Source organism: Athene cunicularia (genome assembly GCF_003259725.1).
Source record: "Athene cunicularia isolate RWA chromosome 1 unlocalized genomic scaffold, athCun1 chr1_part1, whole genome shotgun sequence".
NCBI lineage: Eukaryota > Metazoa > Chordata > Aves > Strigiformes > Strigidae > Athene > Athene cunicularia.
The window spans coordinates 116,787,736-116,807,120 of record NW_020799091.1 but is presented as its reverse complement, the minus strand read 5'-3'; the positions used below and the strand labels follow the sequence as shown (position 1 = coordinate 116,807,120).

The following is a 19,385-nucleotide window of genomic DNA, read 5'->3' as shown; positions in this document are numbered from 1 at the left end:
TGGTTTTATACAGATTTTGTTATCATTGCTTCTGTTAGAGGCAATGTAAAAGTAAAAATAATTACAGAAAACATCCATACTGGTCCGTCTAGAGGACCTCTCAAAAAAAAAAAAAAAAAAAAAAAAAAAAAAGAGTGAGGAATAGGGTGGTTGTCCTTTCACAAATTTGTACAGGGCTGCCCTAGAAGCGTGCCACTATTACTGAAACATTAGTTTGTTGTTTATTTCATAAACTTCAAAGCAATTTACTTGCAGCTGGTATCAGTTTTGACCCAGCATTTTAGAAAGGGTAATGCTTCATTATTTCAATATCATCAGTTAAATACTTTAAACTAAATGTATGTAAATGGCAATAACAGACACTTGAAACTCCTTTCAAGTCCTTTGCAAGCAATTTTCTTTCAGCACTATAGAATATCAAGATTATAGGCTGTCAGTATCATTCCATAGACTTTCACACTATATAACATTCTCCAATGAAGTATAGACACGTTCATTAATAAGAATTTATTAGTATATTTTGAAGGCATCTGCAGTAAATCTTTACAGCACAAAACTAAATGTGGCTCCATGTTCAGTCCAAAGTGTGCGTGTTACCTCTTAAAAGTGCATGACAAGCATCTTGTTATAAAGGAAACAAGAAAAAAGAATGTCCGCCTCCTCCAACAAAAAGGAAACCTCTAAACTAACAAAAAAGCAAGCGGTAGAAAACTATTTTGGGCAAACCAAGTCAGCTCCGAAAAGTTTTAATAGGCATCTACTGCGGCTTCTGGAATGACTGTTGCATGCATATCTCTAGTCATATTGGATTTCTCTTTCAGCTCCGACTGGAGTAACGTGTGTTCCATTACACCAATCTGTATGTCCATCTGAACGGTTTCTTGCTTTAGTTTTGTTAAGGCCTGTTTAATCTTCACTAGAGGAGCTGTTCAAAACAAAGATAAACAGTGCAACTCTGTCAGCTACTTAACACAAAAGCATTATTTTTTATAATTCACTCCTTAAAATTGAAGAGTTGAATGAACAAAAGGGCATTTCTACTCGAAAGACATGATTGTACTGATGCATCATTTTTAACATACAAGACACTTTAAAGATAGAAACAGGTGATGACAATTTTGCTGTCTTCTTGACATCTAAAATCTGCATAAAGATGTGCATCAACATTAAGGTAGGTTTGTCAATGATGTGTTTTGTTCAGCTGAAAGCCTCATCTCGATACCTGACTTGGGGTTTGGTAGAGAACTGAAGACACCTTCAGCAGGAGGTGATGTTACCTGTGAAAAGCTATTAAAATGTTTTGTGCTCCATACTTTGTTTCTAATCCCTCACATCCCAATCCTTCCCACCAATATCACACTAGGGATGCTGCTGCATCATATTGCTCCTTATAATTCTGGGCTCTAGATTTCATCCTGACCCTTGGCCGTACTATCATACAGAAAAGGTGTCACGAAGCAGGTGAGTAGCTCCTTCACAGTGAAGCAAGGGTGCACAAAATTTCCTTAAACAGTAACACGACTACTAAAGTAAACTATCTGTAATGGTTACAGTTAAACATGAATACAGCATGCATATTTAGCCCCACTGTAACATGCATCAATTTATTTCTGCATTCATACTCCTTATACATTTGCAACAAAATGCATTTATCAGCAAAAAACTCAAAAACCAAATCATGAGTCTGAGACAAACTACTTTAAATAGGTAAAGATTAAAAAAGTCCAAACATCAAAACAGCAAAATGCATTTTCTCACTAACTCCAGGCAGCCTTAGTCAGGGAATCTAAGAGCTACTGCCAGTAACGATTTCAGTGTAAAGGACCCTGAACCTGTAATGTGGGAATTTCTTCCAGTGAGCTGATAACTATTCAAAGCAGAGATAAACCCCCTTTCTTCTCCTCAATTTTTACAAATAATTTACTGAAGGAGGAAATCCTGGAATCTTTACCTTCTGCTGACTTGGGTAACATTTTCGAAGATGTTTAGACTCCTGACTTCCTCAGACACTTTTAACAATTTTAATATTGATATTTTAGACCAGTCACTCATTCTGGTCTTTATTTTTCTTTAATAAAAGACAAATTATGTACCTGTCACTGAGAAAACAGGTGTTTGATTTGAGGCAAAAACATACTTACCACCGTCAGTCATACTGCTTCCTCTCTCTTCCGTTTCCTGCTTTACTCTTTCTAATGCTTCTGTAATCTTAAAATAGATATTTTTTTTCTTAATTAAACCAGATGAATGTCAAGTTAAAAAAATTTAAAAAAAAAATTCTGCTGAGTAACAGCATTAGTTAAAAAAAATGAACTAATTTTTATAGGGAGCAACAATTTTTTTCAAACATTAAGAAAATTGTAATTTAACTTTAAATAATGAATGCAAAAATTACAGCCAAAAGAGTAACAAGTTGGCCAAACAGCATGGTGATACTGAGAATCTGCGCATCCCAAACCAATAAAAAACATGGTGTGAGTGTTGCTGTATAATGATGGGTGGAAGATAGGAAGCAGTATCCCTGCAGACCAAGATTCACCAAATGACCATGCCACCTGCCCTTCTGGAAGCATCAGGACTTCAGCAGGTTACAGTGGAAACCCAAGAAACAGGACTGCAGCAAAAAAAGGTGCACCAGTCAAGCCTGCTGGTGCAGGCAGAGGTACAGGATATGTAAAATGCACGCATGAAGAATGAAAGTGCACTTTAGCACTGGCTGTCTATCCACCAGTTTGCCTTTGCAGGCAAAGAAGAAAAAACAAATATATGATTCTATGGCACAGTCTAGGTAATAATTCAGTATTTTTGCCTATGATATAAAAATAATCCTTCATTAAAGTTTCAATAAGCCTTTTCAGTAACAAAGAAGAAAAAATCACTGCATTTTATTGCACACCTACAGTGGTATTGGTATTGCCAAGTGGGCTGAGATTTGATTGCATGCTTGCAAGATCAGCAGTAACATCCAATGTGTCTAGTTTATCTCAGATAAGCACTGCTGCATCTACATAGTTTGAAGGCTGCCAACCAGTAACATATTCACCATTATTAATCAGTTAATAACTTACAGAGCACAAACACATTATAATTCTGAAGTGATCGTAAGATACTCCCTTTTTTCAAACTGACTTCCTTGGGAGTGGAATAGTAAGAAGCTCTAATTCTGTGGAATCCATACACTCAGAAATCTTTGCTAGAAAACTCTCGTTAAAACTACTGTATTACCTACTGCAGTTGGACTAGATAATTGTTGTAGGTCCCTTCCAACTGAACTACTCTATTCTATTCTAAAACATCTCAAACTTGTTTTACAATTTCCAGCACATTCTTATAGTGTGATCCGTTTTATGTGACTATTCCAGACACTTTATCGTCTAATAAGTGAAGTGGGTTTTTCAAACCTAAACAACAGAGTCATTAAAACAAACAATTTCTGAATTGGACAAAGGGTTGAAATATTTAGAAACAGGCAGTAATTCTAAATGAAATGCCAAGAAACACTCAGCACGTTGGAGCAGAGGAGTCTGGGGATTTTTCTTTAAATTTGTCAGAGAACTGATTTAAAAGAAAAAAAAAAAAACAACAAACAACAGAAAACCAGTTTTAGCTATTAAGATAATTTGACTGGTATGGAAAAGTTACTGTTTTAAGTGCTTGGAAGATGAACATTTCAAATTGTTAATTTTCACTAAAGCTTTTCTTTTTCCAAAGAATTTATGAACATGATTAATCCTCAATAATTCTAAACCACAGAACATTCACTCTCTTTTACAAACTGGGGAAATTAAGAACTCACAATAGTTTGCCCAAAATTCACAAGTTGAAAATCAATGGCAGCCTGGGTTTAAAGTTTATGGACTGGACTAGATTGCCTCCACTAAACAAAGAGATGAATCTTTAACAGGAGAAAAATATCATAAAGAACTGGGTTCAAAAAAACACAAACACTAAATTCCAACTCTCTGAAGATTGTTTTAAAATAAGCAAAAGAAATTATGTGAAGATGTGTTTTACCTCAGAAAGCATTCTAGTCCTTTCAGTTACTCCTCCACTTCCCTCCTGGTACTTCTCTTTAGCCTGGAAAGAAACTTTTTTTTTTTTGCTGTAATGACAAAGCTTAAGAGATGTATGCAGATAGTTCAGAGAGAACACCAAAGCTTTCTCTCACATATCCCAACTCCAGACAATCTCCCACAGAGTCCCAATGATGTTTACAGCACTATGCGTATGAGGACAGGCTTGAAACATCAGCCCCTGTAATGACTTTCATTCAAAAATTTAAAGCAGTTTTTAAAATTGTAACAGCCCTAATACATACAGAATAAGAAGTATGTCTTCTAGTCATTTACATGAGGAAATAAACATAAAAGAAATTTGCCAGAACTGAATCTTGAAACCCAGAATACTTCATCAACAGTAAATTATCATCTTGAAGTTTCTTAAAGTTTAACAGTAAGGCAACAAGAAAGCACAACGGTCAAATACTGTTAGCCTTATTTTAACATCACACCCACAAAGAGGAGGGCTAGCCAAATGGCAGCTCATACAGGCCTACTAACTAAGGGATCAAAAAGCTTCTCAAACAGCACTCTATTGGCATAAAAACTAAATGAAGCAAAGAAGTAATCAGAGTGCTTTGTGCACATTAGCACGAGTAATCAATATATGAGATAAGTGCTGGACTGAGACTGTAGTTTTTCCACTCATCACAGATGTGTGAACTTTACAGGGAAAGCAGAACTAGCAATTTACTAACTGCTGAAAATTGGCAACAGATTTACATAATATTCAGGCACAACCCATTTACTTTCCCCTGTAGAATAGCTGAATAAAAATTGCTAGTTTAGCTTAAAAACTATATAATTTGACAGCCAATCAACATTTCCCCTGCTTTATATCCAACAGCAGAATTCACAGATCACTCCTCCAAGACTTTGCCTTCACCCTCACTTAATAGCAAGTTAATACTAGAGAAGGCAACGACAAAAGATCACTGCGTTACCTCACTCAGCAAGGCTTGTGCTGAACGGTACTCTTGAACCAAGTGCTCCAACTGATTGTTGATGTACTTTTCCCTGCTATTGATCTTTTCCAGTGTTCTGCTGATTTCATTATGGAGTTTGTCAAGGTAACCCTAGAAAATCATATTCTGTGGGTTGACAGTATACAGATAGTACGCGCACAGTATTAAAATAGGGTTGTAATTAAGAAAGGGTATGGAAGCCTACAAGTGAGGAACAAAAATAGTACAGAAATGCTGTGTTTAGTCAACAAAAAAGTTATTACTAATGTTTTCTGGCTTGCCCACCTCCAAAACACATATTTCAAGCTTTACTGCTTCCATCACTCCCCCCCCCCCCCCCCCAATTACAAATGACAGTGTCAGCATTTGACAGTGGTTTTGGGGTTTTTGTCAGCACTTATTTTCATGTTGTATTACTGTATTAGTCTATTTTGTCCTCTGTAGTCAGGATGTACTTACAGTAATGCATACATTAATGAACACTAATATCCCTGTTAATACTCACATATACAACGCTTTCCCACAAGATATTTTGCCAGTCCCACTGTCCCTGATCATCATTATTGTACATTTCCCTTTATAGTTTTACAGCATTATCACAAATAAAATGAAAACCCTCAATTTAATTCTTAACGTATATCAAAGAGAAAATAAAGATGCTGACAGATCAGTGAAATATTCTGCACATACAAGACATACCCGAGTTTCTTTCAAAGAAGATTCAATTCCATCCTTATGCTGATGCATTTGATCTACATGAATCCTCCAATCCTAAAAAAGATGCCACAAAACAAAACATAGGTAAGTACAACTTTTATCTTTCTCTGGTTACTAAACAAAGGCTGGTATGCAAGGCTATTATGCTATTACTATGTATCATTCTGCCACTGCCATGTTCATATCCAGAGGCACTTGCTTGAAGTGACACAATTTATAAATCTCCTGAACATTACATGTGACACTCCAATCCATAAACAAACAGTGACATCCTCAGCAATACCATAGTAACTAGGCTTTTTTAGAGTCGGATCTTCATGGAACTATTTCTGCTAGAAACCACTCTGGGTACAAATACTGAAAATACTGATTATAGCTGCAGTAGCTCAGCTTATTCTTAGACAAAAAGAGCCCTTCAAATGCCCAACACCTACCAGTTTCAGACTATCAGATCTTCCCCTCTACTTAGCCCTTACTATTATCAGAAGAACAGAAGGAAATCAAAGAGGCAGAAATACCTAAACTTGTTTTTGATAGTGGGACAAAATTAGAAGGGGAAAAATTATTTGCAGCTTCTAGGCCATAGGAAACATACATGGATTCAGGCATGGGGGATGAGAAAAGGTGCTGTTTTAAGGTGTTGATAGGTAGACATCTTTTACTTAGAAATCAATTCCAGTTCCCAAGCTTCCATCACAATTGTTTTCTTTATCAGTGCAAACTTTTTATATCTCCCAGACACAAAGCACAGCTGCAGATACTGTGAGTTCAAAATAAAGAAGAGTAGCAGTACTGCAGAATTACTGCTATTTCAGTATTGTTTCTGAACATTCTAAAAAGTATTTCTAAGATTTTTAAGCTCTTGGCATTGTGCTGGTCTAGGTGTTAAAAAAGAGTGATGTTGATAAATCTTTATCGCTTGAAATCAAACTGTAGAAGACTTTCTTGTAAAATAGGTACTTTAAGGATATGTGGAAGATGACAGCATTTCCTTCAGTAAGATTATCTGACCAAGGACCTTATCAAAAAGATGCTAAGCAAAACACAGAGGGGCACAAAACTGACCGACAAACAATAATAGAGGCAGTAACAAGAAACGCACCTGGCCAGTAACACTAATGGGTAAGGGCATGTAGAGTGTGAGAATGTTTGTATCACTACAATTATCTGATCAAGGACCTTGTTAAAATGGGATGATAAGGAAAAGGGGGAGGAAATAAAACCTGTGGAGACACAGACCTGTCAGACAAACACTAAGAGAGAGGAAGACAAGAAACAAAGGAGGAAGACAAGAAACAAAGCCCCTCAGTCACACTAACTGATGGACTATCAAGAAACTGCAAGCATTACTTCAGAGAAGTGGCCCTTGCAACTGACAAGAACACAAATCTAGAGGGTCTGGGTATTTGGGAGGAGAGTTGGTGCAATTATGCGACAGATGAAGCAACATGCAGGGAAAGGGGACTGGGGAGGAACAAAGTGGAGAACAGAGGGTATAAGAGGGGATGGTCACAGGTAACACTTGCCAGTCAGTCCACTCGTCTGAGCCCTGTGCCTGATCACTGCAGTCTGTCCTATCTTCTTAATAAATTCTCTTTTAATTAGCCCTCTGTGCAATCTCACTCTCTATCCCATGCACGTAGGAGGGCTGCAAGGACTAAGTGCCAGCTGCTGGTGAGAGGGGATAGGGGGCCAGCAACCAGAATCAGAGCAGGGCTGCGCATGTCCCAGGTCTGTCGTGTCTGCAGCCAGAGGGCGGGGGTCTCAATGCCAGCCACAGGAGCAGGTGAGGGTCTTAGCCACCAAGGCAGGATTGGCCCGCATCCCAAAATCCAGCTACTGGGAAGGACTGGTGTGATTAAAGCAAGCGAGGGGCTTGGGGACAGCGAAGTGTTTGCATCTTCCTTAAACCTGCTGCCCACGTGTAAAATTCAATAGCGGACTTAAAACTGAACTAGCTGTCGAGTAGTAGTCCCTAGATCCAGGCCTAGGTATGAGGTCCACAGAGGGTAGATGCTGGTATTGAGGGGGACCTACAAATGAAGATTTCCCTTAAGACAAGCACATGAGCATGTGCATCTGCTTGCTGGCAAGCATCAAGCTGGACTACCAGCAAGTAGAAGAGCAGCGAAACAGTTCAGAGGGCCCAGGATCCAGGCAGGGGTGTTGTCCCAAAATCTGGTTTTTTTTTTTTACCTGGTGTGCAATGAGCTGGAAAACACACAGTTGAGATACTTGTTTAATCCATACCTGCACAGAGATGGGTGCTAGGCAGTAATTCCATAAAGCGAGCACACCACACATAGGCAAGTGGCATATTTATACACTTCAAACCACACAAAGACATGTTTAATGCAATCATCATTGGTTAGTTTCTTATCAGTTTGTTCCTCATTGGTTATCATCACACAGTGATGATGAAGTTACAGTGTCTTTTTATTATCCTAAGCAACTCAAAGGGTGGGGGTCTTTTCTGAGTAGGATGCTTCTTCTCATCAGGAGGTGTCGTTTTCACATTATAATGAGCTAAATTCATCTAAAGGACACATCTTGGTCTTTCTTTATTGTATCCCTGAGCACATGACCAAGGTTTCATCTGGTTTTATTTCTTTGTTTTTTCAAGGCTCTACATCTTTGAGCCCATTAACTCCTCCCAAGACCTTGTCCTGTGAAATACTTCTTTTTGTTTTAACCTTTAACCCTCATCAGTGGGATCGGACAAACAGAAGGACTATGCTGATAGTTGAGGGATCCATGAATGTGCATGTGCTTGTGAATCTAGAGAAGGGTGGGTGTGCTTTCACTACTGAACATCAATCTTAATTAGCTGAAGAGGAGGATGGGATTGTCTATACTTATATTTTATGGGAGTCCTACAAGTGCTGTTGAAGACAGGGCCTTGTCTACAGCAGGTTGTGTAGCTGGCCATGTCGGGGTCCTTTGTGTGTCTGTGCGGGTTCCCAGGCACATGGGTCTGGGCTGCAGCACCCAAGCAAGAAGAATTCCCAATCCCAGAGCTCCTGGAGGATAACAGTCACTGATAATGTACAAGGACAAACCAAATCCTGGCTTAAACCAGCTGCACACTTAAATATGTGCCACCCTTCAATCACAGGCATTTTCATCAGTTGCACAGCCGAGCATCTCCAACAGCTGTTCAGCCCATGAGGTTCACCCCCTGCTACAACTGTGCTGCTGCCCACTATTCTCTTCCGGAATGAAACAAAGGCTAGTAGAGAAAATGTGCTTATGTTGGGTTTTATGTTTGCAGCAGACTCAAGATCTTTTGTTGGTCTGGTAACAATTGTTCACAATTTGCCAAACGTTGGACTTTAAATAAAACCAATAACAAACACACAAACACACACACACCCCTACAACCCCTGACAGGACTTTATAAAGTTCTGGTTTCTAATGCCATTGATTATACCTTTAACTCTCTCCGGGCACTACATTTACATGCACAGCTGAGGAAACATAATATATGACACTTTTAGTCTAGAATGAAAAGAGCCTGAACACTTCCCTCCAGTTATTTCTGAAAGCATGAAAGCACAGAAGATAGAAAAAGAAAAATCCTGGTTTTATGTTCATTTTGACATATACCTTAAAGCCAAGAGATGGTGCGTTAAACTGGAAGCTAGTAAACCTCAGTTCCTACAGTGACTTTAATTTTCCATGTGTGTCTTCATGAAGTTTTGATTTCTTACTGTGAGAATCAAGTATCATGTTCTTTGTAACAGATGGGCTTGCTGAGGATCACAGAAAGGTGGCTCAAACCAGGCAGTTCTTCACACAGAAGAATGCAGTATAGTGCAAGACAGGCAAGCAATTGAGCAGATAGTTGAGAGTTTAGCCTATTTTTGGTAAGACAGTTATCTTTCACTGAATTCTGTATCACTGCTGCAGATTGCTCCACACCCCAACTAGCTGGGTCACTGCAAATGAGCAATTTCAATACCACACTGATACAAGCTCCTAGAAAGAATGCTTATGGCAATGCCAGGAATAGGTTTAGGTCTGGACTTGTCAAAGACAGATGTCTACTTCTAAGCTGCTAGACTCATTGAAATAGATTATGGAGAGAAATATACATTTCTAAAGAAATTATGAATTTCATCTTGAGGCAGTTATCTGGACAGGTAAGTAAAACCAGTCAAAAAATACTTCTTTTTGCTAAACATAAGGAGAGCACATGATGACTAGATCAGAGATACAGACCTACTTTATTGACATGTAAAGTTCAGCAAGATGAATTCCATACAATCAGCCTTTCATGTTGTTGACAGAGGGAACAGCTGAAAGGTAAGTTCATCAGCTCTCTTCCAGGAAGCTGTTTTAATAGCTGCTAAACTGAGGGGATAATTTTTCAGAAGTGTGAATACATTAGAATAGTTTAACAATTTAAGAAGTTTCTACCTGTCTATCTTTCTACCACATAAATGTATGGTAATAAATATATTGTAATAAGGTGTCCTGTAAGTAACAGAAAAATTATTCTTATACAATATTGGAAAATCCCTACTGAAAATTATTACTTCTAGGGTCAAAGTGACAAAGGTTCAGACAAGATAGCACTGGAGATCCCGTTATTCACAGTTCTAGGCAAGACGAAAGAAAAAAATTGTAAATTGTAAAAAAAAAAGTAAACAACATCGATTGAAATCACACTTTAATCACCATATGTACACAAGCAAATCCATTTTTGCATACCTTATTGTCAGTCCTGACCGTAACTTTCAGCTGTGGAAGCACACGTTCCACTTCAAGATTCCACTCTGCTGCATCTGTTGTGGACTGTAAAATCTCTTCTTGCTTTGCAGTGTCATTCATGTCCTGTGTAAAAATCACAGAGTTTATATAGGAAATGCCATCGTTATGCACAGTAAAAACTGTTAGAAATCATGTTACAATGGCTTACAGTGTTCGTATTAGAAAAAACATTTACGTCCAGAATGATCTAGACTACAGATTTCTTTAATGGCTTTCTCTGAATTCATAAAGATTATGAATTAAAATAAATAGATCTTCTCACCATATTTAAAATTGAAAATAATTAAATGTATATAATTGGAAATTATAATACATTCCAGAAATAGCAGGGGCGGAATTAAAATATAATCACGACACTAACACCACGTTTCTCTAAAAGTCTCTGCAAAAATTTCTTGCAAATGTTTCCAGCAACCTTGCAGTGATATCAGTTTAGAAACTGTCTGCATATTTTTCTTTTAATATAAGCTGATTCATTTCAGTTGGAATGGTTTTTAGAAGTTTAGACTATACAAGGATTTTCAGACTTAAATCCAACAGAAATAAATTGCTGGTACAGATGTAAAAATGTCTCAAGAGAGGACTGATGGGTAACAACTTACTGATCTGTACATTTGTGCCTTCAGAACATTCAGGTCAATAAAATTTTCTTCATTGTCTGACTCTTCTTCCTTAAGGAAAGTTGCAAAGTAAGACCTCAGTAAGTACTGCACAATCTTTCTCCATAATTTTATTTTGCAGGCACACAGGACAAGGAGTATTAAATTCCGTATTTCTGGACAAAACAAGACATGGAGAATTTGATAGTGGAGACTGTGTGTATTTAAAATCTTATGAGGAGACACAATATCTGGGACAAGCTGAGAGATTAAAGCTACCCCACATTTTCCTCAGGGTGCCACAGTATTTAAAAACTACACCAACAAATGAAAAAAGCCCCAAAACCTAAGCCCTCTCACATCAAATGAGCCATTATCAATAGTTGTATGGTAATTGTAATTTCTTCTGTACTCCCTAAAGCTTTGCATTAAAAATAAACCCAAACCAAAATAAAAAACAAACCACAAGACCTGAATGTAGTTTTCAAGATGTTGTTTGTACTACACATTTGGAGTTGCAAATGATGACACATTTTAAGGGCACAGAATGATACAATTCAAATTGTTTTGTTTTCTTGCCCACAATGCTACACACTGGGCTGACGTTTTTAGAGAATTCTCTATTATTGTCTCAAAGTTGCATTCCTCAGTGACCATGATCAGCTCAGAGCCCATTACAGGATAATTAAAGTCAAAGATGCTTTTTCTGTGCATTACGCTCCATTTATCTATACTGATTCTCACCTGCCATTTTATCACCCATGCATTTCTTGCTTATACACCTTGTCCTTCTGTAGCTCTTCTGATAGCCATCTTTTCCACCAAAGTAAAATTTCATCATCCACCTCCTTTCTAGACAAATCATGAAAGCTGCCTTGGTCTTGGTGTAGAACCCTTCAAGACTCAGTTATGAAAATCTGAGATCTTATTTCTCTACCTTACCTAGTTTTTAACTAACAGGAACCACTTTATTTTATTCTGGCTTGTTTGGCCCCAGTTCCCTGAATACTTGCAAGAATTAATCGTGACTAGATTGGGATTGTCTTTTGCTAAATGGACAATACATATTTGTGCAGCACTTACAAGAACATATTACAACTCTACCATAACAACGAGTAGTTATCAGAACTGAGAATCCAAACTGTGCAGATCTCCTTGCACACCCAGCCGCAATGGCTACTGTTGGCTACCCAATTCTCCAAGATTTACAGAACTTAGGCTTGTCTCTGTCAGCCTCATCAATTTTATTCAGAAAAATCAAAACCAGAACAATCAATGAACCTCATTGTTACCATTTAACTACTGCAAATACTGCTAAATTTAATTATGGATACAGCTAATACATCCAGGACATAGCAATATATTGGCAGCAACAATGCACTGTGGAAAAAAATTTACATCAGCATATAATTAATCCCTGTAGAAACATTAGGGGCTCTAAAAAGTGATTGTCCACTTGGTATAAACCTAGCTCAATGGTTTTATTAACACACAAATTCAGAAAAGCTAATAGAACATGTCAGTTGTGAAAATCATGGCCTAAGATACTACCTGAGAGCGAATCCAGAGGTTCTTTGAAGGGTTTCAACTGTATTTTAGTTAACTGTTTCGTCCCCACTTCCCAATTTAAACAGCTTAGACCTTAACAAGACATAGAAAAGAGCAGACAACTGACTGTTTTCATATTTAAAGCTTTTAGCCAACAGCTTACATTTCTGAGTCTGGTCAAACATGCACTATAGAATGTCTCTTATTCTTCTCAGAATTACTCAAGACTTTTTCTGTGGAGACTTCAAAGATGACAAAAATGCAACCAGACATCCGCATCACAGTATCTGCATTTTGCATGATATTTAAGAATATAAGTTTGGAATTTTTCTTGGCTAATAAAAATGAGAAAAATATCACAGTACTTAGGAAAACTGTGAGAAGAGGAAGAATAGAAGCAAACTCTTCAACTGTTAGATTACTGTCAACTATTGTGGCATATAAATTGGGACTAAAATCAGAACCGTATGATAACATTACTGACACTCTATTTCTAACTTTTATGACCTTTAACTTCTCCCAAGCACTTGAAAAATGTGTACATAAAAATGGCATAGTTGTGGCACTTTTCATCAAGTATTGCTGGGCCTTAACACTCCAGAAAATTGTTCTCCTCAAGTAATTTACTGACGCTGCAAGTGAACACTTCCAGGCTCACAGCTTTCAATATTTTGATCTACACTTATTTTGCACAGAATCAACAGCTTTTGGAGAAATCAGATGACAAACTAACTTTTTGTGATTTTCGCTTTGTCTTCAGCTAACTTCCCTCTCCAGAAAAATCTTGTTTAAGTCAGCAGTAAAGACTCACTTCGAGGAGAGTGACAGAGGCCCGTGAAAATGACAATGTCTTGGGATCCCATTATGCTACCAGTTTACAGTGAGATTCCAACTCTCATAAAAAGAATCTTCTGAGAAAGTCAATCAACAAGAAACAACTTCTGTTCAACATCTATCCATCAGTAAGTCCTAAAAGCATATTCGAACTTACAGGTGAATTTCACAGACTGTTTCATAGACATGACAACTTCACTGTAATTGTTATAGTTAAAAATCAGAAATAAATAAAACAGCTGATCCTCAAAGATTGCCATGTTGTTGGTAAAAGGTATTTCAAAGCACACAGAAAGCCTTATTCTGCAGTCAGATGATGGGCATTCCCTTCATGGACTATACAGCAATGAGCTGCCGTGACCTTTGTCCACAGAAGCAATTCTACAACTTTACTTAGGTCTTTGTTGGTGTTTTTAAACAAATAATTTGTTTCCATTTGTTCTTTTCCATCTACTCTGTTCCCAAATCTTCAGACCAACTCAGTACCAAAGTTACTGTTTCCTATTTGCAGTGAAATCTGAGTGAGCACTCTATTAATTAAAGTGCTGGGCAGAATTTAACCAAATATTACCCAATTCTGTAAACAGAGATTGAAGTTTCATTTAAGATCAACAGCTTGTATCGATAGAAAACAAACAATCCTGAATCTGTGCAATGTCAGATTCCTCTTCACTTTAACTATAAATTCACATATGAACATATGCTCTATATGCGCTGTACCGAAGAGTTAAAGACCTTATCTGAAAGGAAACAAAAAACTCGACAGGGAAGCTGACTAGGCAGGAATGGAGATGCAGGAAAAAAGGGCAACTGAACAGCTAACAGAAAAGACTTCTAAAACAAAGCCAAACAAAATGAGCAGTGAGTGAAAATTTCCTCATAGCTGACCAATACTAATATAATCAAAACAAGTCAGGTAAACCTACCACAACATCCTCTTCCAGTTTATTAAGTGTTAATTCTGCATCATCTTCTGTTATTTCTTCTTCTTCTAGCTCTTCTGTTGGATATGCTGGCCTGAAATTAGTTCAAAGAGCTTTTAAACATAGTAAATCAAAGTCTCTCTGTAAATTGCTCCTAAGCAAAACAAAGAATTTCATTAGAAGTATGGATGCTGTGGAACATGACTGGACAGCAATTAGTGTCTCACACATTTAAACAAAATTAACACTCAGCCATAAAAGTCTTTGTGTACCTTGGACTGTCTTAAAAGCAAGGATTAGTTATTATGCCAAGAAGTACAGTACACCTGGGGAGTAAATTTGGATTTGTTTTCTCTTTTAGTCTAACCTCTTAAAATTCAAGTGCAAGTCACCAGAGACTTACTTTCAGCTTACAGTGGAATTTCTGTACTAAACAGAAGTAACGGTAAAATATTTCCAAGGTAGAAATTACTTTGCTATATCCATTTCAAAAACTATCAGAGGAAAGGAATAAAGAACATTTTATAAGTAATGTTCATATACTTGAAATTATCTGTCATCTAATTTCTCCTAAAATTTCCTTTGGATTAAATACTCAAAATACTGGAGCCTATTTGCAACATGATCGCATACTGTGCACACCTCCAACTGAAGAGGTCAATAATTTAGCTATTGATTGATAGGCTCTAAAAGGACATTAAATGTTTCAACTCAACTGTCAGATTAACAAACAGTTATGCATAGGAAAATGACCAAAAAAAAAGGTCACCAGTCATAGTCATAATGGTCCAAATTAATCTGTGCTGGTAACAGACTAAATTGTGTGAAATTGCATTAGGAATTAATTGGTCCCACTGCTTCAAGTCTAGTTGAATTTTGCATCTTGTGAAACATCAAGTAATACATTTTCAGTCAGTACTATGTTTGGTCTTTACAATTGCAACTTACATTTGTTTGCTGGAAAACAACTCATAAAGAAGGATGCTTAGAAGTATACTATACCTTTTCCACCTAAAGTCAGTGTATTTCAAGGCTTCTTCCGCTAAACAATCAAGAACATAGCACACTTGCTCTCCATAACCTGCCTTTAATTTTGAGGGAGGAAAATCCACAGGCCTTCCCTAAAATAGAGAGATATGCTGTTTACTAATGACTACTCATCAATTCAAGTTTCCTCTCATGGAGGTAACAAGTTTTTTTACACTAAAACCAAAGTGCCCACTGTGTATGAAGATTTTACTAACGTTAATTCATATTCTCCCCTTTCCTCCAATCAGGCAACAGAAGGGAAGACCCAAGGAACAGATGCAGTGTAGAACTTAAAGCACCTCATAAGAGGACACTTACAGGGCACAGAAGAATCAGAAGCTGCAAGGGAGCCAGATGGTCAAGCACACAAGTGATATGCTGGCAAGGTAAGAACAGCTACGGAGAAACTCAGGTACTGAGATTTAATGACCAGCTTGCCTTGTTTGTTCCAGATTTTATTTATAAAATATTTTATGTTTATTTAATGTTATCCTGCAGAATAAACACCTTCATTTGTTATGGTTTAACTCCTTTAGAGAATAGTGTTCTTATTGCCATTCACAGCTGTGCCACAGATGATCTTATCAGAAGTATGATCTCCCATAAGATCATACTTTCTGTAAGTCAATATACTTTCCTGATCTTCAGGTTTTTTTATAGAAAAAAACCCACAAAAGTTCCTGGCAGTTTATGCAACCTTTTACTCCTTAACAAAAAAAGATGAAAAAAACATGAACACAATTCTAAACCACTTCCTTCACTATGAATTATACCACTGACTTCGGCAGGAACGGGATCACAAACACCGTGTAAGCTTCCCAGATAAAATCTTTATAAATTATTATTTACATTATCATTACCATAAATGAGCAACATATGTGGCACTGCCATGAAGTAAGCCCGATTTAATCCATTTTACAGATTGTGAAACAAAACTAATTGGAAACATACATAACATTGTAAGACCATTTCCATAGTGCCAAAAAATTAGCAAGTTGGTACAGACCATATAAACTTGCAATTAACTAATTAACATCGTACGCACTTATAGATAGGAAAAATCTGTCCAGTCCTTGTGAACATAATCAGACAGGAGAGCAAGTGTGTAATTTCTGAAGTGACGCCTGTGCTTGAAATACACTTGGGAAAACAGCATGTTCAACACTTACAAACGATCGCAATTCTGAGAGCACATTTGATATTATTGCATTGGGGTCATCGTATTCCTGTGGCTGCTCAAAGGGATGTCCCGCTTTAGTGATCAGCCAAGCAGCAAGCGTGCAAAACATAAAGAACTGCTCACCAGGATTAGTGGGCAGAGCGAAGTAGTGCCTGTTGAAAAAGGGGAGAAAATGGTAAACATTTTGAGGTCCTGAAGGTCATACAGCATTATAAACCAGCAAGGCCAGAAAGGAGTTTCGTTTATTTTCTTAATGAGTGATCCATCTGAACTAAATTCAAGTTGTCTAGTTTCACACACTAGACTAAGTTTTCTACATGCAGCTCATGCATTTCCTGCTTTGAGTAAGCTATTAACATTAGATTTCCAAGGAATCAAATGGAAACTGGGTACTCCTCTCTCCTGCCAACAGGATTATACAGCTTCAGTTAAACACCACCAAATTAACATTTCCACATAAAACCAAGTTCCTCCTCTTATTTACCTGAGCAGTCTCAAATCATGATAAGTTCCCATTTCATTTTAGGGATGCAGAATCCATTCCATCACTTTATAAAATACCACCACTGACTAATTAAGAGCCTATGCAATTGATTCATTCAAATGTCCCTTGCATTCCATAAAATACCTAAAAGCTCAAAAGAATCAAAAGGCAAAGATCCACAATCATCAATAACTGACCATCAACGTCCTAAGATTTTGCTACATCTCAGACATTTTTCACAGGGCAAGTGATTTACAGTGCAAGACAAAATTTAAATTTGAAAAACATCCTCTGACTAGATTAGCAAAAGTCATTTATAACTACTGTCAACATCATACAGCACACAGCCCAATATAAGCTTTTATACCTTTACCCATGACACTGGAAGCTGGGATCGATTTCTCTTACCTTTCACCTACTTTAGAACACATTATAAAATGCTTTAAAAGTGCATATTGCTCTGCATTAAAGGGAGTTTAGACAAATAGCACCAAGAAAGGTATCTGTATTTGGGCATATGATTATGCCTCTTTAAACTTAAATAAATAAACAAATTTTTCATCAAGTGACTGCACGAAGACTTGAATGGCACTTTCTTGAGGAGGGAAGAACAAATTTACTGAAGCCTCGTTACCTAAACAGATGTGTCCTCTTTCTCCAGATCATCCTCATCCATGTTATACCACAGTAACCTCATTTCCTGTTCTCTTCTTAACCCCCCCCAGTACTCTTGTCAACAGCAATACATCCAGTTCCTTTTCCTCCAAAGTTCCCCGACCTCTTTCCCTTCCCATATTCCTCAAGAGTGGCAAAAGGCTGGCATAACTAAACCAGTGTGTAAGTCAGGTCAGGAGCATGTTTTTGAAATTATCATTCCACCCATCCTCATGTAGAGTGTTTGGGTCACTTTAGCAAGGTACGCAAAGTGGATCTATTTTGGATCACACTAAATTAAAAGATGTGGTCCTAATGAGAATTCAGTCCATAAAATCAGGCCACAGTTAGTCCCCTCCAAATATAAACCGTGTACACGCTAGAGACTCGGAACCAAACTCTTCCCCTTGCCATGTCTTAGCTGCTCGCTACGGTGGACAAAGGTTTGCTTCCTTGCTCTAAGTATACTGATGGTCAGACAGCTGGATAAAAACAGCTTGCAGCCATGGAGCTCATATTTGAGCCTCCTTCCCAACAGGAAGATAATCTGTTCTCTGTTTTGGACTATGTTTTGCCCCCCCCCCCCCTTCCCAGTTCTAACTGTTAATTACAGAAAGCTTAACTGTGTGACATGCTGCTGTGGAGCCTGGTTGAAACTGATGGATTGATTTGAGAGTTATTTGGGCAGGTGGATGTTAGGAGCATATATTGGTCGTGTTTCTCAAGTTTACTGTCTCCCACCATAATTAAAAAATATAATAATTTGTTACATGTGAAACAAATATGTATTAGAGTTGAAAAAACAGACTTAAAAACAATGGGTGCAACCTCCCTTACAAATACCCCGCAGTTACTCTGAATACAAGAAATTTCGGGCAGAATTGTTTTTTGCACGGATTGATTGGCAAATATTCAAACTCGAGTTACCTACTGGGGGCAGGGAAGGTCAAGTGACTCCTTACTTATCACATCTCGGCCTTTAGAGGCACTTCTCGTTTTGAAACCGCCAAAACCACCGGGGGAGCCGCGAAGGGACCGTCTTTCACTCGACGCAGACACCTTGCCAGCCGGCAGCCGGCCTTCTCGCCCGACCCCCTGACCACAGCGGGGTACCCGCCCGCGGGGATCTCTGCCCGCCAGCTCTCCGGCTTCTCGCCCAGCCGCGCACACCCGCCGTGCAGCCCTTTTCTTCTACTGGAAGCCAAATAGCACACGCAAGGTTTGAACAGAGAAAACGAAGCACTAGTGAAACGCCATTAGAAAATAATTAATTAAACTTGCAGACAGCCCAAGGCACCTACAGTTATTGTTTCAGGTTTCTGAGAAAACTCCTAATAATTTATATTGTACATTCTTTTTGTCCTGTGCCCATACAGCATTTTCCTTGCTCCCTACATCTGGTTCCTGTGCTCTGCCTTAACGAGAGAATTGCTGGTCTCTACTGCAGCTGCGGTGCTCTTGCTCTCTTAATGCCCGAGCATAATCCCCAGGAAACATCACCACTGCTGTAAAGATCACATTTCTGACAATAACTAATGTCTTCTGTGACTCAAGCTTGCAGGAGCTATCATTAAAGAGTTTGTTTAACAAAGCCATGTAAAAGAAATGGTTAATAGGAAAA

The 19,385-nt window shown here is 38.0% G+C and overlaps 1 protein-coding gene across 1 annotated transcript; it reads right to left on the bottom strand.

Annotated features, from left to right (window-relative positions):
- Positions 1 to 492: 492 nt before the first annotated feature.
- IFT57 (intraflagellar transport 57) lies at positions 493 to 17,455 on the bottom strand. Its single transcript, XM_026851321.1, has 10 exons — positions 16,616 to 17,455; positions 15,420 to 15,538; positions 14,421 to 14,511; positions 11,116 to 11,184; positions 10,454 to 10,576; positions 5,723 to 5,794; positions 5,003 to 5,134; positions 4,015 to 4,077; positions 2,142 to 2,208; positions 493 to 925 (listed from the first exon to the last, which is right to left on the bottom strand). Exons 1-10 carry the CDS (start codon positions 16,733 to 16,735, stop codon positions 747 to 749), a joined length of 1,035 nt encoding a protein of 344 aa, XP_026707122.1. The 5' UTR covers positions 16,736 to 17,455; the 3' UTR covers positions 493 to 746.
- Between the last annotated feature and the right edge of the window lie 1,930 nt (positions 17,456 to 19,385).